This window comes from Cervus elaphus, chromosome 24 (assembly GCF_910594005.1).
Source record: "Cervus elaphus chromosome 24, mCerEla1.1, whole genome shotgun sequence".
NCBI lineage: Eukaryota > Metazoa > Chordata > Mammalia > Artiodactyla > Cervidae > Cervus > Cervus elaphus.
The window spans coordinates 40,391,048-40,414,707 of NC_057838.1; the positions used below are offsets into that span (position 1 = coordinate 40,391,048).

Sequence of the window (23,660 nt, forward strand, 5' to 3'; positions counted from 1 at the left end):
GCAAAGTTCTTAAAAAAATTTACAATGTGTGATTTTTCTTCTCTCTTGGATACAGTAAATAAATCAATACTCAGTTTTTATTTCAACTATGAGACATATTTCACAAATATACCATCTAGCTGCTGTGAATCTGACAGTCAAGTCAGTCAGTAGTATAATACCCTACAGACATAAACAAAGCCAACTCATTTTGGTATTTTTAGTCATAGCAATTGAAGTAGTCAAAATGCAAAACTTGTGGTGGCTGCCCAAGTCACCCCAGAGCATATGATACAGTGTGAGAAAATGTTTGCATCGGTTTTATAAGTTCATCTGTGTACTTCAGGTATCTGAAATTAAAAAAGGGATTCTTGTATATTTTGATAAAAATGTACTCGAGTATTTCATAACATTAATATTTATTGCTTTATATGAATACTGTATTGAAAGCCCAAGCATTCAGTTTACACACAGAAATTATACAATTATATACCGCTTCACAAAGGCAGTGAACACATTACATTCTACAAAATCTACTTTACAGAAATTTAAAAATTCTAAATATCAAAAGGTACAGCTGAAGAAACAGGTATAAATTTGGCAGCCAGTAATTTAGACAGGGAAATTGCAGCTTGCGCATGACTTTTAAATGTGTGAATTTGAAAATATTGAGTTTAGAGTAACCATTGTGCTTTGTGTTGATCTGAAAAATATAACACTGGCTGTCGAAGAAGCATGTTCAAAAATATTTAATTCACTTCAAAATGTCATACAAATTACGGTGGCTTCTATGCACCCCTAAAGCTTCAGTCATTTAGCTCCGGTACATTACTAAAGTAATATATTAATTTTTCCAGTACAGTGGTGTTTCATACCATTGACATTTGTATACTCTAGAATAATTTAGAAAGAAATGTGTACTATTCACAATGTTCAGAAAAACAAGCAAAAAGTAAAGGAACCAGCCTGGTTCTTCTGAGATGGTCTCATGTCAGCTTTATAAGCATTCATTCTACAAAATAGTAAGCTAATGTTTGAACACAATTTCCAAGATAAAGCACATTTTCTCATAAATAATGAAGTCTTTTTCTCAGGCACCTCAGAAGTATACAAAAGAATTTAGTTTGAACAGATCTCTTGGAATGTGTTTAACCTGGTATTTCAACAGACTTAAGATTTCCAGGGTTTCACAGGGGCCAGATTTTATCTGAATTACTCAGAAGAAAAGAAACTGTCTTCTGAAAGAGGTGAACTCAATCATTACCAATAGAAAAAGTATCCACTGTATTCATCTCTTATAGAAACAGAAAAATATAACATTTCCCCCTTAGAATAATATATATATGTATATATGACTTAAAGTTCCATTGTACATAGTCAAACAATAAAATCTGGAAACCAGCATGAAACCCTATAGTTCACATGTTAAAATGCTGAAACTATGACCAAAATATGAAAACTACTAGAGCTGTCAGAAAGACAAGACAAAAGCTTTCTTGCATATGTAATAAACTAAAGGATAATCTCCAAGAAAGTTTTCAAAATTATAATTATTTTCCAGTTTAAAATTTTTAACCCTAAAAAAAAAAAAAAAAATCTATACACAAACCACTGATTTGACCAGACCGAAAAAAAGTCAGCGGTAAGCAGGACCCAGAGGAGCTGATATTCACAGTTCTTACATGAATAACTCTTTCAGGATTTATCCCATAAAGTATTTTATTTTACAACCTGCTTCTCTTGTAAAACTAAAGGTCCACTTTATTACATAAACGTTTTGTACAGTGTAAAACCAGAACTGTATGTAAAATACTGCATCTAAATATTTCTAAATAGTTAGTCTTGTTCCATTGGTTCATCTGTGACTTCTGTGGCTTCATCATTCTCCATGGGTGATTCTGAGAGAATCTCTCCAGTTTTACTGGAATTAGATCCTACTAACTCTTCTGTTTCATGGCAATCAGAACCACTACTTACAGGGCCTGCATTTTCACTACCTTCAGAATGTAAACCTCTCTCAACTTGAGTCAGATCAGATTCTTCCATTTGATTATTTTCCTCAGAAGTCTCTTCATTCACAGTTAAGGCATCATCAGATTCTTTTTCTTGATTTTTTCTTTCTGCGATCATTTCTCTTGATGTCATAAAAGACTCTAAAAATAAGCAAATGTTGTTGTAGTTAAATTTGATTTTCAAAACACCTCCACAGTTAAGTTTCATGAATTCTGATATTCTACAGTTCAAATCATATCCCCTGAAACTCAGCAGCAACTACATACAGGTGGGAGAAAAAACCCAACATCAGCATTATAAGGAGTTCCATTATGTTAAATTCTTTCACGCAAAAATGAAGTACAAGTATTTGAGGATCTCCTTACTCCACCCTTTTACAGATGGTCTCTAAATACCTTCTTCTTCCTCTTCATCCTCTTCTTCATCCTCTTCTGTACAGTGCTGCCTGGTACAACTACTTTCTTTGTCTTTATTCTGAGATGAAGATGGAGCTTCTGTTTCTTCTACCATAACTGAAGAAATTTCACTGGAAGATGTCTGACTGGCCATCTCTCTGACTTCACTTTCTTTGTCGAACCTGAGTCTTTTTACCTCATGCCCTTCCGCCTCCACAGTATCTTCATCTGGATGTTTATTTTTTATAGGGCTCACCGAGGAACCTTCTGATTCAGATGTTGAAGAGTCACTGTAAATATTTTTAAAAGTGTCATTAATAAAACTGTTCCTTCATCTTGTACATTCTATTTTTCAGTTCTAATAATATATAACTTTCACTGTGCAAGTTAAATTATAACATCTGGGCAAAGAAAAACAAAGAGAATAATTCCCAAGACACCTAAAATGTTAAACATTTCCCACTAGGACTACTCAATAAATTACATGACTTTTGTGTTCAATGCTTCAGCGAGTTAAATGTCCTCTTAAAATAAAACTACAAGTTCCCCCTTGAGACATACTCTTAATTCCTCTCACTCACATCTTTCCCTTAATGTGATAAGAAAAAGATGGGATATCAATAAAAAGATTTCCTTTTATGATCTACAAAGAGAAATGATTCACAGAATTTGAACTCATTTACAAGTATCTTCTCCTTCAAGTAATTTTCTAAAAGAAAAAAATTTATCATGATCATTTTCTTAACACCCTATTACAAATAGAATCTTCCCAAACAAGCAATTAAAAGTCTTTTCTCTGCCCATTGTCAGCATATGCTAATGCCCTTTTTAAGTGCATTAAAATATTTTCTCCTCCTCAAAACAACAGTAAACTGTAAATCATAAATAAGGAGTGCTGAAAAACCATCAATAAATGTAACTTTTTTGGGAAAACATGTGTTTTCAAAAAAAAAATCACATACAAACCTGTGATTTTTGTCTTCATTTTGCTTTGACTCTTTGCTGTCTGTGCTCTCAGGCAAGCCGTTTGTTGTCATTGGAACTGACAAAGGAACTTTTGGTCGATTAAGTGGCCTGGGTGTTCCAGGCCCATTTATATTAGACCTACGGTAAGAGAAATGAACATCATTTTTCCATTTTTGTAAAAAAGTCAACCCTCCCAAGGTTTATATGCACACATCACAGAAATACTTTCAGAACCAAGGTCACCAAATTAATTCTTTTTGGTATATCATCCCATACCTGCCATAAAATTCCCAATTTTTAAAAAGTACACTGAGTTTCCTATTCAAAATTAAGAAACTGCAGCTCTTTGAATAAGAAAAAATCAATAATCTCACCTCTCAGTGTAACTTGGTGAATTTCCAGGAAACATAACACCATTCATTCGATTTAAACTATTGGAATTGTTCTTCCTATGAGGGAAAAAAATTTTTTTATGGATAGTTCAGTTAACTTTGATAAGAATCAAGGGTCTAAAAGATCTTGTAAATCTATGGCTGATTCATATCAATGTATGACAAAACCCACTGAAATGTTGTGAAGTAATTAGCCTCCAACTAATAAAAAAATTAAAAAAAAAAAAAAAAAAAGACTTCAATGTCACAGAATCAAACAAAAGACTTCTCATAGAAATAACCATGAAATTATCTTAGTATCTCACTTAACAATACACAAATATATTCTTCAAGAGTTCTGAAACAAATTCACCATAATCGTTCTATGAAACCAGGTATTTTAACCATTAAACCAATGCTTCTCAACAGGGGGCAATATTTTCCTACAATCCCTCTTCCCTCACTCCATATCCTTAGCGAACACATTTAGCAATGAATAAATACATTTTTTGGTGTATGTAGCGGGGACATTACTGACATTCAGTGGAAGCCATGGACACTGCGCTAAACTTTCCATAATCCCAGGACATCCACTCCTAATAAAATACCAGTGGTACCAAGCAATGTGCCCTACACTGCTACCTAAATTTACTATGTAACTCGTGACAATCGGAAATAATAGTCCATCATGAAGAGCAATGTCATCAAGATAGTACATAAATCCAACAATGTTAAGATTGCAGTAAATCATCAATCTATTTAACACAAATCTTTTCACTGGGAAAACATACAGGTAACATTTATTGGTAATATTCTACTCTGGGAACTGGTTGGTAGTTTCATTAAGTATTTACAATGTTACCATGCTTAATTATATATAAAATAATTACAACATATTTTTAAGACATATATTAAAAATGAAAGAACAGAATATAATATACCAGGAAAAAAGAAAAGCAGCTATACTTACTCTGAGGAAGGATAAACACAGCTAACAACCATCACATTCTGCAATAACAAAATTTACTGATTAATATGAGGAAATGTACAACATAAAGTTTACCTGTTTTTAATTTCCCAAAATCACCCCGGTATCAAGTTTCCATGTATTACATTTTTTACTAATAAAAGAAATGGCTAAAAACAAAACCTTCAATAAAAAAGCAAAAACTAGAACAGTAGCAATAGACCAAACTCTAATAACTTACTGAGCTGTCTGTTTCCGCAGTCTCCTCTTTTTCCCAGTTGCTTTGGACATTGTTTTGCTTTTGACATTATGTATTTTATGTATTGTATGTAACAGAACAGAACCATGTTCTCTTCTTTTAGATAGAATCACACCAAGATATTTAGAGCTTGAAGTATTTAGGCCTTATAATAATAAATTTCCCTGTAAAGCAGTACCCACTCAAAAGCTTGATGTGTAGCATAATACACCTCAGGGACAGAGACACAAACCTTTTTATAACCTTCCTGATAATCATAACTTTACCAATAATTTAATATTCAGTGAAAGTTTGCTGAGCCGAAGTAAGTGCTTTATAATTTAATCCTCCTCACAGACTTACTATGGTCCACCTTTTACAGATGGGGAAACGGAGACTTGGATACATGACTGGCCCACAGCCTCACAGTTATGACACTCTGACACCGCCTCTCCATCCAAAGATTGCCAAGATTTAAGTACTGAAGTCTCTGAACTGGTAAGTACTGAAGAACCATCTCAGTTTCCTGCCCTCAGAGCTCAACAAACACATTAATCCAGTTAGACCCTAAGATCTACTTAAAATCACTAGGTAATGATTTTGGATTCCTGCTCCAAGGGTAAAATAAACAGATTTGAAAAGAACCTTAAAATGTATACTAGACTGTATTTTAGGATCAATCACTATTCCTATAGTTAGCAAAATCAATGGTCCACAATCTCAGTTCACATGTAGCTCCTTCATTCATTTCTTCACTCCACACAAGCCAATCTCTTGCTTTTCATTCCCTCAAACACTTTGATGTAGTTGTCTCTCAGATTATTGCCTTTGTTCAGAATGCTCTGCCCTCTAACATCTCCTCACCCACAAAAAACCTAACTCTTCACATATTCTTAAATGTGACATAATCCTTCTCAATACCTAACGTAAATGCTTTGTATTAGTGATTTTTCCAAGTTGTGTACCTCTGAATTCTAGAACTAAAGAAACGAATTCTGTAGATAAGTTTGCAAAACCCTCTATCTTTAAGATATCCATTATAGAACTTCTCAGAACTATTAATATGTTAAGATTTATTAAGAATTTCCAAGAGACAATAATAAACTGCTTTTCCCAAGCATTCTTCTGCCTTCCTCCTATTAAATCTTTCTCTGAAACCTAGAACATAATTTGGGAAAAACTTCAGGTAAGCTGAGAAACCTATTTCAAGACAAGATGCCTGAAGTAGAGCCTACTCAAAGAAAATCTATTATGCTACAGTTTAAAATAATTCCATTATACAATACATACCTTTTCCACTCCTCTGAGAAATTTGTCTGTTCCCGTATAGTTTCTCCTTGGATCTGTTAGTAATTCACATAGTCGCTGAATAGTAAAAGGTATACTGCAAGAGAATATAATTTTATAGTTTAAGATTATTAATTTTCAAGAAAATTAGAAACATTACTCTCGCTATTTCAAGCTTTATCTAGTCACCCATGTTAAGCTACAAAAGAAAATGCTACAAATGAATGGATGAATCACCTAGAATTAGGCAAGACAATAAGCACACCTGTTCTCTTTAAAAAATAAAACAATTTCCCCCTCCCTTCCCTTAAAAAGCAATAAAAAAGAACATTCAAAATGAACAGAAAGCTTCAAAACTGAGAAAAAATTTTAACACTCTTATTTTTGATAATTCAATTTTAAGTTTATAAGAGAGGCAACACAAATAAACAAGTGAGAGTTTATTTAATACATAAACTTTCTCAAGCATTCTTTTGCACACCAATTTTTTTTTACAGTGTTCAAATAAACTACAAATGTTTTGTTATCAGACAGAACATGAAGTAATTCCAATGAAAAAGTATTATACAGTTCTGCTCCATAATACAATTTTATATACAACCTATATGTTTCATCAAACTTAAAATACATACAAACACACACACTATAGATCTGCTAAGTACATTACTAAGAGCTTTACCAAATACTTACAACCACAATCAAATTTTCACCTGATCATAGAAAATACAAATCTGAGACATAAATTGGACCTAAACTGATTTTATAAATGAGTGAGTTTTTATCTCACACACTATTAGCATTCCTCAGAATTACAATATGAATAGCAAAATCTCACCAGAGATAATGATAAATGCAGCTAAAACGTGTGTATGTAAACTTCAGGCTTCAGTATCTGCCATATAAAATCTACTTATTCTCCTTATAAAGATAATTACAAAGCCTCAAATTAATAGTTATTATTTACAAAGTTGTTTCCTGTTTACAGGCAGTTCAACACAAAATTCTTCCTCTCCCACAATGGAAGGCAATTTAGTGATTAATAGTGCGGAACTCAAACTCAGGTTCTCCAACTTCAAATTCCATGTTCTCTCTTCCACTGTATCACACACACACAAAATAATAAATGAACATTTTCTAGCTAGCTGGACCAACAAAGTTTAGTTCTTATATTCTTAGCATCAGTACTATTCTTTTAGCAAAGTTCTTTGAGTTTCTGAGAAAGAGTAATATTTTCTTTTTACATTTCAAAATCAGAGTAAAATACACTGTCAAAATAAAGCATCTTGTTTTTCCAAAATGTGTCTTTTTTTCATATTTGACTGAAAGCTTCTTAACGGCAGGATCTCTTCACATACATGACATTCAATATATAATTTATATATACATATACATATATGTGTGTATATATATAATTTATATATACATATACATATATGTGTGTGTATATATATAAAACCATCATGGACTTCAGAATATTAGTGGCATACTAGTACACTGCCCCTTGTTGAGCTCATTGCTTTCCAAATCCCAAACACCCACATACTCCCCCTCAACCCTATTCCCTCACTGACAATCTCAGAGTGATACTGTAATTAAAAGTTTTTACACATTTTAAAAAATAAGCAAAGTAGGATCCAGTATTAAGGACACTCAAATACTATTGACCAAATACTTAAACAGTAATAAACTATTTTAATACTAGTTATGTCTATTCCTTCAGCTAAATTTCCTTCACATAGACAGCAGTGTTTTCTCTTAAATTAAAATTAACCATAAAACATGAGAATCTTCCAACTTCCTGCTTAATCGTGGTTGTAGACAAAAATGTTTTGGCTAATTTTCCCTAGAAAAGTAGTTAAAATGGGTAGTCAATTATTAACACTGTATTTGTGGGTAAATGTTAATACTGCTTTAGAAAGAAAAATGTATTATGTTTGCATAAACAAAATAAGTTTACAATTAAGACATTTTCAGAAGCTTTTAAAGTCATTTTACCAAGTGTCCAATAGATGGCACTAAGATGTTATACAACTCTCGCTCAAGTGAACAGTTTTAAAATACAAACACTTCCTGTAAATCAAAGTACCCACTGGAAACAATTATCATAATTTTGACAACTGCATTGAAGATCTCTTCATAAAGTTTGTACTTTTCAATCTTTTACGTAAACGTGAGACTATAAAGCTAGTTTACTCAACAGCAGAATTGAAAGACACTTAAGGTAAACAATGATGACAGCAAATGCTAATAAAACTGTGTACACAGTGCTACAGAGAAAAGAATAAATTGTATGCCAGGGAATCGAGCATAAACATGCGAACACGTAATTTGAGGTGGGTCTTTAAAAGAAGGTATAGAAATGAACCAGGTAAATCCAAAATGAATGCTCCGTACGACTCTATGAAAGGTCTGCTTTCTGTTATTCTTCCACTACACGTAAGCACACAAGACAGTTTATTCTAACTCCTGAAAACATTAACAATTTTTCTAATAAAAAATTATCACTAGCTAAATTAAGACATGTACTAAGAACAAAAAAAGAGCAAAAATGAACACTACTAACTCTCAATGAAAAATATGAACCAGAATCCCGAAATTGGGAGAATGGGGAAAGGTATTTATTTATTAGTAAAGGTGCACTGTAAAACAATTAAGTAGAAAAATATTTTGGGTTACTTAAAATGCATTCAGTTTATTCTGCATTACCTATATGTTACTTGTCTACATCATAAGATGAAAACTAAGATTACATAAGGAACTGGAAGAAAAAAACTTATTAAGGATATGATTAGTGTGCATTTTGTTAAGCAAACCCCCCAAAAACTATGTCTAAAGTATCTAATAAAACACTAGTTACATATAAGGTAGTATGGCTTTAAAAAAACCCAATACTGGCTAACCCTCTGGGACACTGTGCCCAGGTTGAATTTACCTCTTTAAAGTCTTCACCGCCTCTTCTGGCAAACAGGGATTCTGAAAACACACTTCTTAAGTAACTATCATTAGCGCTGATACATAATGCATATAAACCACTTGAAAGTGAAAGTCACTCAGTCGTGTCAAACTCTTTGCGAACCATGAACTATATACAGTACACGGAATTCTCCAGGCCAGAATACTGGAATGGTAGCCAGTCCCTTCTCCAAGGGATCTTCCCAAGCCAGGGATCGAACCCAGGCCTCCCCCACTGCAGGATGATTCTTTACCAGCTGAGCCACAAGGGAAGCCCAAGCATATGGGAGTGGGTAGCCTATCCCTTCTCCAGGGGATCTTTCTGACCCAGGAATCAAACTGGGGCATCCTGCATTGCAGGCAGTCTTTACCAGCTGAGCTATGAGGGAAGCCCATAAATCACTCAGGGCCTGAAATACTTAATGAAGTGTTCAATAAATCTTAGTTCCTATCATTATCCCAATTTCATCTGATATTTACTGTAGATTTTGAGAAGGCACAAACTCTCCAGAGACCAACTATGGTGAAACAAAACAAAAAATGTTTTTAAAAATATTCCTTTTAATTCCAAAAAGTAACTAAATCTGATGAAACAGGATCACACGTTTTACATTACGTATACACCTTAATTTGCCTGCAATCTGTCTCCATCTACTGACTTAAAAAAAAAAAAATCAAATCTTATGTACCTAAAAGCTATGGGAATTCAAATATCAAGAATGCTGTTGGGATGGGGAACACATGTAAATCCATGGCTGATTCATGTCAATGTATGGCAAAAACCACTACAATATTGTAAAGTAATTAGCCTCCAACTAATAAAAATAAATGAAAATGAATGCTGTTGAACAGAGAAAGACATCTAAGCATAAATTAGAAACTGTAAACACCAGGCTCTAAAGTTAGAATTTCCTGTCTTGTATTTTAACCTGAGAAAGATTCTAAGTGACTAAAATTAATATTTTTAAATTTATCTGTTTAAATGTTTGATCATCAAGATGTGCCAATACTCTGGACATACACCAAGATATTCAGCTGGAAAGAAAGCACCCATCAAAAAAAAAAAAAAAATCTTTCTTACTTCTACATAATATAATTATATGTATGTTATATAGTTATATACTGGGCTTCCCTGGTGGCTCAGCTGGTCAAGAATCCGCCTGCAATGTGGGAGACCTGGGTTCGATCCCTGGATTCGGAGATCCCCTGGAGAAGGGAAAGGCTACCCACTCCAGTATTCTGGCCTGGAGAATTTCATGGACTGTATGGTCTGTGGGGTCACAAAGAGTCAGACACAACTGAGCGACTTTCACATGTTAGATAAGCAATGTTCCTCATAAAAAAAAAGATAAAGGAAATTAAAACACAGAGACCATTAAAGCAAAAGGCTAAAGAGCTAACCATAAAATCAGACGTCTGATTTAAAAAATGCTAAAACACCCAATAACTTTTATGCATAAAGGTACAGTTTTTACTACATCTTTATTTTCTATTAATGACCGTATTTATACTGTCTTAGTTAACAGAATTACTATCTAAGTGGAAATTAACAAGTATCTCTTAGATATCAAAGATTAAATGTACTGAGTTTTGTTTACTCTAAAGTCCTACCGAAGTTAGAAATCACCAGTGGATTTTGGTGGAATGCAAACTAGTACAGCCACTATGGACAACAGTGTGGAGATTCCTTACAAAACTGGAAATAGAACTGCCATATGACCCAACAATCCCACTGCTGGGCATACACACCGAGGAAACCAGAACTGAAAGAGACACGCGTACCCCAAAGTTCATCGCAGCACTGTTTATAATAGCCAGGACATGGAAGCAACCTAGATGTCCATCGGCAGACAAATGGATAAGAAAGCTGTGGTACATATACACAATGGAATATTACTCCGCCATTTTTTAATACATTTAAATCAGTTCTAATGAGGTGGATGAAACTGGAGCCTATTATACAGAGTGAATTAAGCCAGAAAGAAAAACACCAATATAGTATACTAACACATGTTATGTGGAATTTAGAAGATGGTAACGATAACCATATATGCGAGACAGCAAAGGAGACACAGATACATAGAACAGTCTTCTGGATTCTGTGGGAGAAGGCGAGGGTGGGATGATCTGAGAGAATAGCATTGGAACATGTATATTACCATATATGAAACAGATCGCCAGTCCAGGTTGGATGCATGAGACAAGTGCTCGGGGCTGGTGCACTGGGATGACCCTGAGGGATGGGATGGAAAGGGAGCTGGGAGGGGGGCTCAGGATGGGGAACACATGTACACCCACGGCTGATTCATGTCAATGTATGGCAAAAACCACTACAATATTGTAAAGTAATTAGCCTCCAACTAAAATAAATAAATTAAAAAAAAAAACACACAAAATCACCAGTGGAATCTTGTGATACAATCTTACTTAAAGCAATATGTTCTTTCTGGATCAGGCTTTAACATCTGTATAAACATATACATGTCATAAATATTCATGTGCATATATTTTATACCTCAAATGTTAGAAATTGGGATTTATTGAAAACAGCATTATAAGTTAAGAAAAAGAAGAATTTGGCCCTTTCAATAATGATAAATAACCATAAACTAGTATCTACGTCATTCCCCACCCTAAAAGAAATTGGCAGCAACTGACAACACTTTTAACCAGTTAATCACCTTCTACAGTGCCTGAATTACTTTACTTGCTTCAAATAAAAATGTTACGAAAAATTCATTAGGTTTCTGTTATTTCCTCTCTTTCATTTATAAGATTTTATTAAAGACAGCATGACATCAAACCCTATTACCACCACACAAGCAAGGGAAGGCAGTCAGAGGAGTAAGGAGGGAAGGCTACTAAGCAATCCTGAGTCTCAACAAGTTATGCTAAAAAAGGTAATACAGAAAAACTAAATAAATTTCTTCCAATAGATTCAATATGCTCAACAAATACTGACACAAATAATGAACATAAAATGCAATAACTCTATTTTCCCCAAGAGGAACAGGTACACCAGCAAGCAGTAATAGGTAAAAGGAGTAAAAGAATCAAGTAACGAAAGGCTAGAATCCATTCTCTCATCCTTGAATAACCTTAAGCTAACTATAAAGCAAACAATATAAAATCAGAAAAGGAGTAAATGTTTTACATCTACAATCCAGATTTTAAAGTACTGAAAATCTTGTATATAGACCTTTAAAAAAATACGAAGAGGCAAACCCTCAGGTGCAGAAACTCACAGGGTACCTGCACTGGTGCAGACAAGCATACAAACAAGTCATTCGGTGCAAGAGGGAGGGGACACATGTGTACCCATGGCTGATTCATACTGATGGACAGCAGAAACCAGCAAATCATGGTAAAGTAATCATCCTCCAATTAAAAAAATAAATTTTAAAAAAGAAAAAAAACAATCATTTCAAAGTTTTCAGGACTAAGTGAACTCTAATTATGTACATTAAAATAATTTTAAAAAAATAACTTCACAGAAGAAATTTTATAGTCAGGCCATCATGCCAAAAGATAAGCACTCCTCAGTTACAACTGACACCTTAGCAGTGATATAACAAAGATTTCTAGGTATCAAATGGTTGTGCACTTTGCCTAGATGCCCTCATAAATACACAGCCATGCCTTTTCAGTCAACTACCCACAGCAAGAGAGCTTACTGCTAATTTAAGAGAGGTCTTAGGTCTTAACAGATTGTCAAAAGCAGAGGAAGACTTAAGTAATTAATTTACATTCATTACTCTTCCACTTTAGTAATTAGAAGGATATAAAATGATCTTTTATAAACTACAAGAAATATAAGTTATATTCTCTCGCCCTCTCAAAATCTCTCTTGTGTACCATTCATTATAGGAAAAGAACTACTGGCTACAAACTGTTTCTAAATTATATTCACAGTTATCTATGGTAGGAAGCAGATTTTCATAAACGGCCTGCTTTGAGTAATCCCAGATACTCTTGTTCATTATAATCCCACACTTAAGGCATAAAATGTCTTTTAATTGACCATTCATTGATGTCTCCAATTTCAGTAATTTTTAATTTTCGGTGTTTCTCACCTAAGAAACTTTAACTTCAGTTCTGTAGAATGGCTATAGTCCATCTTCTATAAAATGTTAAAAGTTCAAAAGTAATTTTAAAAGGACAAGAAAATATGACTAAAAATTTTTTAAAAGTAACCTTGAGCATTCAACCATGTAAATTCTACCACGCCCATTAAACAAAGTATAGATACAGAAACATGCTTTTTTTATTCCCTTCACTCATTCAATCAGTATCTGTTTGTCTGATAACCTATTATATTCAGGCACTCACTCTTCTAGGCCTTGGATGGAAAAGATAGCCACCCTTGGCGTCCAGAATCTTACAGTTCAGAAAATCCGGCCAACAAGTAAATGGGTAATTTCCGCTTAAAAGAGGAAAAATTTATATACTGACAATACTAGTTTTAGAAAATAATCTTTTCATGTCAAAATAATTTGAAGCATTTACTATAGAGCTTTCACTAATTAAAAACAAAAACAGCAAAACGAACTTACCAATAAGAAAACCACTGAAAAAAAAAAAAAAGAAAACCACTGAAAGATAAGAAAAAACAAAAAAGATATGAAAGAAACCAATTCATAAAAGAGTCATTAAAGACATGCATGCTCTATTTCACTTGCAATCAAAGAGGCACAAATTCACGGACATACCCACAAAAATACTGAAAAAATAAACAGCATTTACAAATAACACAGAAGCATAAATGAAAAGTATTTTGTGAGGTCAATCTGGCAATATTAACAAAAATTTTAAGTGTGCATACATGATAACCTAGTAATTTTTTCTACAAAATAAAAAAAGAAACAATAAATTTATATATAAATTCAACATACACCATTCATCATACACAAAAATGTATGTACAAGGAGGCCACTACAAGCACTTTTAACAGCCAAAAAATAAATGCCCACCAAGGGAACAGAAAAAATGAACTACATAATCTGTTAATAACAGAAAATAATGCAGCCATTTCAAATAAAGACAAACAGAACACACAGATCTAACTGTACTGACATAAAAGTTTCAAAGCTCTTCTAGAAGTAAAACACAACTAGCATACAGTATGATCCTACTGTCTTTTCTTCACATACTCCTAGGACAACTGAGGATATTTTTAAAATTATGAACACACTATTGTAACTTTTTTAATTTAAAAGATGATCTATTACATAGAGCAGAAGTATACTGGCAAAGACAAACCGTCCGACTAGGTGAAAAAGATGCTGGTTTTACTCACCACTGAGGAAAACAATTTTTAGATCAACAACTAATCAGTGTATATTCAAACACAAAAGTAAAACTGAAAAATATTACAAAGATGTCTCAATGCACCACATATCAATTTATTATGATATAGATAAAAATGGGTATTAAAAATGAAAAATACTAATGGATCACTGATTAAGACTTGGATTCTGCTTAAGAAAAATAATTTGTAAACTGCCATTTTGAAATATCAAAGTAAAAATTATATTTACGTATGCTTAGGCATTTAATGACTGTTCAAGTCATTTTCAGAGGTAGATCAATTACCTATTCAACAAATTATGGTGTGTGTGTGTATAAAATACCTTGGAGAAGGAAATGGGTACCCACTCCAGCACCTACTTAACAAATTAAGAAATGAGAAATATTTAATACCTACATAGCTGTGTTTCATCCAATTTCATGTGTAAGAATTGAAAATGGTATTACTAATTTAGAATCACAAGTAGCTTCACATTCACAAAGCAGCGGTATAATTTGACCTGTTTGACCATAACTCTTAATTTTAAATAAGCCATAACTTACTGAAATAAAAGATGAGTTTCCATAATGTCTAAGTACTATCAACCTCTGCACTATTTATAAACATCCCCAAGATGTATTCTTAACCACATTCAATAGTAAGCCTTATGTAACATACTTCCAGTACATAGCATGTGGCTTCATCTTGTATATGCTTTAAAAAATTAGTAAGTAAATATATGCATACAGTTAAATAATTTTCACTAATACAACAAGGTACACAGTGAAAACAAGTCTCCCTCCAATCCCAAACCCCTAAGAGCAGCTTTAATTTCTCCCAAAAGTATTTCAGCAACATACCCAAAACCAAAGTTTAAGAATTTGATAACTGAAGTCAAACTGCTAAGCAGTGAAACAAGATATAAAATAAAGGTTTAAGTGAATTATACTATCTTGTCGCAAATCCCACGTGATTAAATATCTGAAGAAAAAATGGAGGCCATTCATGCTACCTAAAAATACAAATGAAATCCCGTCAAAACTGTCCCTAAATATAAATTCATGGCTACCATACCCACAATTCACTAAATTAGGTATTGTCATTCCACACTCCAAATTATGCCAATTTAAACACGGAACAATTCAACGTCAAAAATATTTCTTGCCTTCACTAAAGGGAGCCCTAAAAATACAAAGTCCTGAAAAGGAAGCATTTAAAATAACAGACTATGACACACAATTTAAAAGTCAGCTTCATTTTTAGTGGAGAGTAACTTTTCAGTGCAATGTTTTATAAGAGGCTAAAATGGTTCCTTACTAGAGGGAAAAGAGGAACTCTTACAAAAATATTTTTAATTAAAAAGTAGAATCTAAGTAGAATCCTTTCATAAACTACTTTTAATTTTAAAAGAAATGTTACTTACCTCAATGACAGACAGGTTCCAAAGTATAAAGATTTATAATATCAAATATAAAATGAATAGAAAAAATTTTAAATATCTGATGTTTCCACTGTCACACATATTTGAAGTCTAAATGCCACTGAACCATATAAAGGTGGTTCAAGTTAAAAAAAAAAAGCTGTCAAAATTTTAAACACTTGTAAAATGGAACTCAATAACATCTATCTATCTATCTATCTATATATCATGAGACATAGAGATCATTCAAATGAATAACCAGTTATCAAACAACTAGACACTTCAAAACTTACAGGAAAAAATGTTTAATGATCTGCTAAAAATTAAACCTTTAAAGTAGAATTAAATGCATACCCATTAAATCCAGTGACAATTTTCAGTATTCTTTCCTTCATTTCATCAAAGGGAATATATTCAACATTAGGGTTGGGAGGACCTCTTGGTTCAGGAGCTGAAGTTCTGAAATCATCCATCACCTTCTCCAGTTTGAAAATAAAATAGCCTTTAAACTGTGACCACTGAATCCTGTAAGTAAAAAATTAAAAAATATATATATAACACCATGTAGAGTCACAAGTCTTGGACAAAAAGCACATATACAGAATACATCACAACACTAATACTAACGAAATTAAGATCAGGAAAAGTAGTTGCGAGAATGACTCTGTTCAGCAGCCTGCACCATGCCTGATCAATCTAATTCACAAGCTCCTCCTTGGTTCCATCCAATTCTCCCAAACTCCGTATCCAAACAAAACCTAAATCAGATTAAAATCTTCAAAATTAATTACTGGTATTTCTAGTAATTGAAAGCTTATTGTTTAAGTCCCACTTTCCACATTTTAAAAACATTACTTTGACTCCATCTCTTACAACAAACCAGGTAGGTGTTACTGTCCCCACTTAAAATAAGTTATTAGAAACTGTCCCAACCTTAAATTTACAATTGTAAGTGGACAAATCAGAATGACTCCCAAACCCTAAGCTCTTAACATCCAGGGTATAAATAACGCTTATGTGTGTGTGCTCAGTCGCTCAGCTGCGTCCAACTCTGTGACCCCATGGACTGTAGACTATCAGTATCTTCTGTCCATGGGATTATCCAGACAAGAATACTGGTGTGGGTTGCCATTTCTTCCTCCAAGGGATCTTTCCAACTCAGGGACTGAACCCACATTTCCTGCACCAGCAGGTGGATTCTTTACCACTGAGTTACCTTGAAAGCCCCCTATAATGCTTATATAGACTAGTAAATTTTCTTGTCTTGTTATCTGCTAAATAGTAAAATAAACTTCAGTTTCTCCAAGTTCTTTTGCTTTCAACTAAAATTTTTTTATCTTATCATTTAAAAGGCATATAACACATGTTCTATACAAGACATATCTGTCAAAGTAAAAAGTTCATTAATATCTGTATGTAACTGTCACATCTGTTCATGAAAACATAAACATCTTTTTATTCCTGTCCCCTCACATTTTACCACTAATGTAAGGAAATTTTGTGACAAAATCTGTCTGAATAACCTAAATTCTAAGAGATACAAGGGTCAGGAACGCCAACCATTCCTCCAAACACTGTAACCATTAGTGGCAGCAGATAGATCTCATCCATAGGAGACTACCTAAGCAAGCTAAGACTGCTAGTCTGCGATCACTCTTCCACCCGGTTCAGCAACCCTACAAACTAAGCCAGCAGCTCTCAAAGTGTGGCCCCAAGAGGCCAAAGCTATTTTCGTTAAGAGTAGAGTTGACTTTTTCACGGAGCTGACATTGCAATGACAGTAGGTGCAGAAGCAGCAGGGGGTAAAACGGCCTACACTTCAGCACAAATCAAGGCGGCAGCTACCAAACCACACTGGCCGGAGCTGTCACCTTCTTCATCAACACACAGTCACAACTAAAAAAAGTAAAAAACTATTTGACTGGACAGGTCAACAAAGCAAATTGACTAACTTAATTAAATCTCAGTCTTTTGAGTACACATACATCTTCTTAACATCCCAGTGGCACTAGAACCAGCCTGGCAGCGCAATAGACACAGAGATGCAGCTTTGATCCCTGGGTTGGGAAGTTTCCCTGGAGGGCGTGGCAACCCACTGCTGTATTCTTGCCTGCAGAATCCCATGGACAGAGGAGCCTGGTGGGCTACCGTCCACAGGGCTGCAAGAGTTGGACACGACTGAGCGACTTAGCCCAGCACAGACAACAACATGAAAAACATACATAAAGGACTCCTGCTGCCCAGCGAAACACTGCAGACAGCTCAAGTAGCAGAAAGTTAAATACTGGTGCCAGCTGAGTGAGCTATTCTACATAGAAAGCCTTTTTTACTTGAAAGGAATGTCAAATAAATAATGCTTATTAAAAACCAAAAGAAACCAGCAGACATATCCTCAAAAAAAATCAAGAAAAGTCAACTGAAATATTCGTGACCATTGATAAAATTTCAACTTCAAAATAAAAAATTTGAAGTCTAGAAAATGTGAGCTTCACTGTGGACTTGAAAGGTTCCTGATACATTCCCAAGACATTTCAAAACCTACCACTGTCAATATGAAAGATACTGTGACACCCTCCCACAAAACTACAGGCAACAAAAGAAATAATCTGAACTATATTAAAATAAAAAACTTGTGTAGCAAAGGACACTATCAGCAAAGAGGCAAGGAGTGAAGAGTCAACCCACAGAATGGGAGAAACTATATGCAAATCATCTTTCTGATAAGGTGTTAATATCCAGGGCATAACAATAAAACAGAACTCCACATCCATTAGATCCTATCCAACAAAAACCACAACAAATCCAACCGGCACCCCACCCCCACACACCACACACATAATAAAGATAACTACTGCCTGGCAAGTATGTAAAGAAACTGAAACCTATGTGGTACTGCCTGTGGGAATGTAGAACAGTGGAGTCACTGTGGAAAAGATGCTTTAAAAGAATCAAACAGTTACTATATGATCCAGCAAATCCATTTTCAAAAGATATAAAAAGATGCAAAAGATATAAAAACAGAAAGTCAGATGAAACACACACAATGGTAGAAACTACTTAAATGTTTATCAACAGATGAAGAGATAAACAAAATGTGGTGTATATACACACACATACATACAATGAGCTACAAAAGAGGAAGAAAAATTCTGACATACTAAAACAATGATTAATCTTGAACACATCACACTAAGCAAAATAAGCCAGACACAAAAGAAGTAGTATTCTGATTCCACTTTTATGAGGTATCTAGAATAGTTAAAGTGACAGCAGAAAGGCATATGCCAGGGCCTTAGAGAAGGGATGGTCGACATGTTATTGTTTAAGGGGTACAGTTTCAGGAGACAGACTGCCAATAAGGGCATGAAAAGATGTGTATTAAGGAAATGCACATCAAAACCAGAAGATGCCATTCCATACCCACTGAAACTGTTATATTAAAAAGGATGTATTCAATAACAAGTGTTGGGGAGGATGGAGGACAAGTGGACACCTACACACTGCTGATGGGAATGCAAAATGGTGTGCAGCCATTCTGGAAAAGAGCTTGACTTGGCAGTTCAGTTACTCAAAAAGTTAGAGTGTTGATGTGTGACCTCACAACTTCCTGTTAAATGGCTGGATTGGATTATTTGGTATGTAAATTTTACTCACTACTAGCGTTTTTACTAGGCAATGCCAAAGAATGCTCAAACTACTGCACAACTGCACTCATCTCACACGCTAGCAAAGTAATGCTCAAAATTCTTGAAGCCAGGCTTTAGCAATACGTGAACCGTGAAATTCGATATTCAAGCTGGTTTCAGAAAAGGCAGAGGAACCAGATATCAAACTGCCAACATCCGCTGGATCATCGAAAAAGCAAGGAAGTTCCAGAAAAACATCTATCTCTGCTTTATTGACTATGCCAAAGCCTTTGTGTGGATCACAATAAACTGGGAAATTCTGGAAGAGATGGGAATACCACACCACCTGACCTGCCTCCTGAGAAATCTGTATGCAGGTCAAGAAGCAACAGTTAGAACTGGACATGGAACAATAGACTGGTTCCAAATAGGAAAAGGATTACATCAAGGCTGTATATTGTCACTTTGCTTATTTAACTTATATGCAGAGTACATCATGAGAAATGCTGGGCTGGAGGAAGCACAAGCTGGAATCAAGATTGCCAGGAGAAATATCAATAACCTCAGATATGCAGATGACACCACCCTTACAGCAGAAAGTGAAGAAGAACTAAAGAGCCTCTTGATGAAAGTGAAAGAAAGTGAAAAAGTTGGCTTAAAGCTCAACATTCAAAAAATTAAGATCATGGCATCTGGTCCCATCACTTCATGGCAAACAGATTGGGAAACAGTGGCAGGCTTTGTTTTTTTTTGGCCTCCAAAATCACTGCATATGGTGACTGAAGCCGTGAAATTAAGACACTTACTCCTTGGCAGGAAAGCTATGACCAACCTAGACAGCATATTAAAAAGCCGAGACATTACTTTGATAACAAAGGTCTGTCTAGTCAAAGCTATGGTTTTCCCAGTAGTCATGTATGGATGTGAGAGTTGGACTATGAAGAAAGCTCAACGATGAAGAATTGATGCTTTTGAACTGTGGTGTTGGAGAAGACTCTTCAGAGTCTCTTGGACAGCAAGGAGATCCAACCAGTCCATCCCAAAGGAAATCAGTCCTGAATATTCATTGGAACGACTGATGCTGAAGCTGAAACTCCAATACTTTGGCCACCTGATGCAAAGAACTGACTCACTAGAAATGACCCTGATGCTGGGAAAGACTGAAGGTGGGAGGAGAAGGGGACAACAGAGGGTGAGATGGTTTGATGGCATCACTGACTCAATGGACATTACTTTGGGTAAACTCCGGGAGTTGGTGATGGACAGGGAGGCCTGGCGTGCTGCAGTCCATGGGGTCAGAAAGAGTTGGACACGACTGAGCGACCGAATTGAACTGAACTAAGCATTTTTAAAATTTGATCAGGGTGATTATTTAAAGCTACATGCACGATTAAGTTTTCCCTCCTTTCCCCAGAATTTTTTGGGGAAGGGGAATTTGAGGTTTAATAGGCAGATGCAGCACATTTTAATTTCTGACATGCCTAATATTAAGTTCTGAGTACTATCCAATTGTCATTGGTTACTAAAATTTATCTTTAAATTTCACTAGACTCCCTATAGTCATTTAACTAAAACTTAAGAGTTGTACACTTTTCATTTCTTAAGAATCTTTTTCATAGTTTTAATAATCATTCCCTAAGTCATAACCTGTTTCATGAATTAGAATTTCCATGTACACATTTGAAACAAACAAACAAAAAAAACCCCTGCATCTTTCCATTAATTGCTTGAAAATCCATCTATGACATCTAAACAACAGTAACACATTAATGGAAAGAGCAAGACAAAAAGTGATGGGAGACCAGGTAAAGCAAACTATGGAGAGCTTCAACAACTCGAGGTCACTAGAGCAGACAGGAACTAAGTCCCATAAAATGAAATGAATGACTAAATTTGTATTTTAAGTTTCACATGTAACAGAGTTACTCTATATATCATGTCCAACTGATACAACTCAAATTATGCCATATATAATTGAAAAAAAGAAAAAGCTTCTATTAAATGTGAAAGGTAACTTTTTAGATGCAATACAACAGATAAAAACAAAAGCAGAAACTGCTTCCCTGAAAATTATGTAATTTGAGCACAAAAACAAGCCATGAGTAAGTCAACTAAAAATTTGGCAACAAAAATAATTTTCTAATGAATGTACTCATAGAACGAGAAACTAGAAAACAAAAAAAAGTCCTTAGTTTTCAAATGAAAATAAAATTATTCTAAACAGATGGCTCATGAAACACAAACACGTTTTCAACTTTAGAATCAACTCCTCCACATAAAAATTTCCTCCGAAAATACATACTCAGAATTTTAATCTACTTTGCTCAAATTAACTCAAGAATCCACTGAAATACATTACCCATTAAGGAACTTCCCCTCTGCTTCCTTTGTTCTCATTCCCCTTCATTTTTCCCTTTATGTAGTTGCTCCTCTATGAAGGAAAATGCTTCATACCACTAAAAAATGTATTCTCCTTCCAAACACTGCACTGATCTTTTCCCTCTATAGAAACTCCTAAGTACTAGAACAAATATGTTTCCCTCAAAATTTTCAGGTTAAAGCTATTTTTCAGAGCCCAAGGGTAGAAACTCCATCTCTTTATTTCCCAGCTAATTCTGGAACATTTAGTGGCCAGTAGCTACATCTTAATTTGTTGCCTCTTACAGTTCCAAATTCTATTAAGATCACTCAGTCTCACTGCTTTCCATGCAGAACCTGCGTGGGAAGCTAACCGCGGAGCACAGGAGAGCCCGGCACGACCTCCAAGGGACAGCGGATGCGGTACACTTGTAAACAGAGGGAGATACGGAAAAAATGAATGAATGAAAACAAACAGAAATTAATGAGACTTATCACTGACTCAAGATGACGGCTTTGAGTCGGGAGACTTAAAGTGGCATTAAGAATTCAGCTGTAACAATCTGACTGGAGCAAACAAAGACAAGTCAATTGAACCCGAATTTTATCAGGAGACAAAGTGTGATAAGAATTTAATCATAACTGTCTTAAAAAAAAAAAAGAATTTAATCATAACTGACAAACACAGGTAAATCTAATCCAAATACTGAATTACATGCGTGGAAGATGGACAAAAATAACGTAATTGCTTACACAAAATCCTGACATTTTTAAGAACTTTAAAATACAAGTTACCAGCTCAGAAATCTCTACATGGAGCCCCAATCAAGAGAACATTCCTTTTGCATAATTATACTTTTATAATATATTTATCAACTAACTGAGCAAACATTAAAAATGTCAGTGGAACAGAGAGCCCAGAAATAGACCCACATAAATGGAAATTTAGCATAAGGCAAAGGACAGATTTTCCAGTTAACAGTCCGAGAAATGTCTGAGAAATGACAGACCTACTACAAAACTGTACCAGAGATTAAAAATTAAAAAATATCTGTCCCCCCTTTCTGATTATATATATAGAATACGTGCATGTACATGTTCAGTCATGTCCTGATTCTTTGTGACCCCATGGGCTGTAGCCCACCAGACCCCTCTGTCCATTGGATTTCTCCACACAGGAATACTGAAGTGGGATGCCATCTCCTCCGCCAGGGTCTCTTCCTGACCCAGGGATTGAACCCATGTTTCCTGCATTGGCAGGTGGGTACCACTGAGCCACACGGGAAGCCCCATATAGACACAGAATAGTCGCTGGGAAAAAATTTACAAAACATAAATTGAAAATTTGACATAACATGCCCAGTAATCATTACTACAGAACATTTTTAGTGTATTTTTCTCTAATATATTTTTTAAAACCTAAGTTGGGCATCCTAAATTAGTATTCCTTTGATCCCCCACCTCATTCACTGTAGTATAGTCACCACTCAAGCAGTCTCTGAAAGTAGAATTTTTAATATGTATCATATTTGACGGTACCATTATGCAATAACCACCTTAGAGAAAAAATTTAAGGTCTGCTTCCAGCCCATTACAATTAAAAAGTAATTGCATTTAATATCCCAATAGTAAACTTTGTATGGCATCTGTTTAATACCTTAGGATAGATTCCTGTAAGTGGAATCAACAAGTCAAACGTATGAAAGACAAAGAACTTTGATATTTTCAAAGGCCCCTCAGAAATGTTGTACCACTTTACAGTGATACCAGTATAGAAACACTTATTTCATTCCAGTATAAC

General features: G+C 34.7%; 1 protein-coding gene across 3 annotated transcripts in view; it reads right to left on the reverse strand.

Moving 5' to 3' along the window:
- Nucleotides 1-381: 381 nt before the first annotated feature.
- Nucleotides 382-23,660, reverse strand: part of PPP4R2 (protein phosphatase 4 regulatory subunit 2) — a 50,316-nt gene continuing 27,037 nt past the window's right edge. For 2 of the 3 annotated variants that reach the window (XM_043885910.1, XM_043885911.1), the window contains exons 3-9: nt 16,230-16,400; nt 6,220-6,313; nt 4,695-4,732; nt 3,728-3,802; nt 3,354-3,491; nt 2,388-2,677; nt 382-2,132 (exon numbers count right to left, since the gene is read on the reverse strand). In XM_043885910.1, coding sequence (XP_043741845.1) covers nt 1,816-2,132; nt 2,388-2,677; nt 3,354-3,491; nt 3,728-3,802; nt 4,695-4,732; nt 6,220-6,313; nt 16,230-16,400 — 1,123 coding nt within the window. In that variant the 3' untranslated portion in view covers nt 382-1,815. Of the gene's footprint in view, nt 2,133-2,387; nt 2,678-3,353; nt 3,492-3,727; nt 3,879-3,979; nt 4,553-4,694; nt 4,733-6,219; nt 6,314-16,229; nt 16,401-23,660 lie in introns of those variants that run through there. The other variant, XM_043885912.1, reaches the window with a different exon arrangement.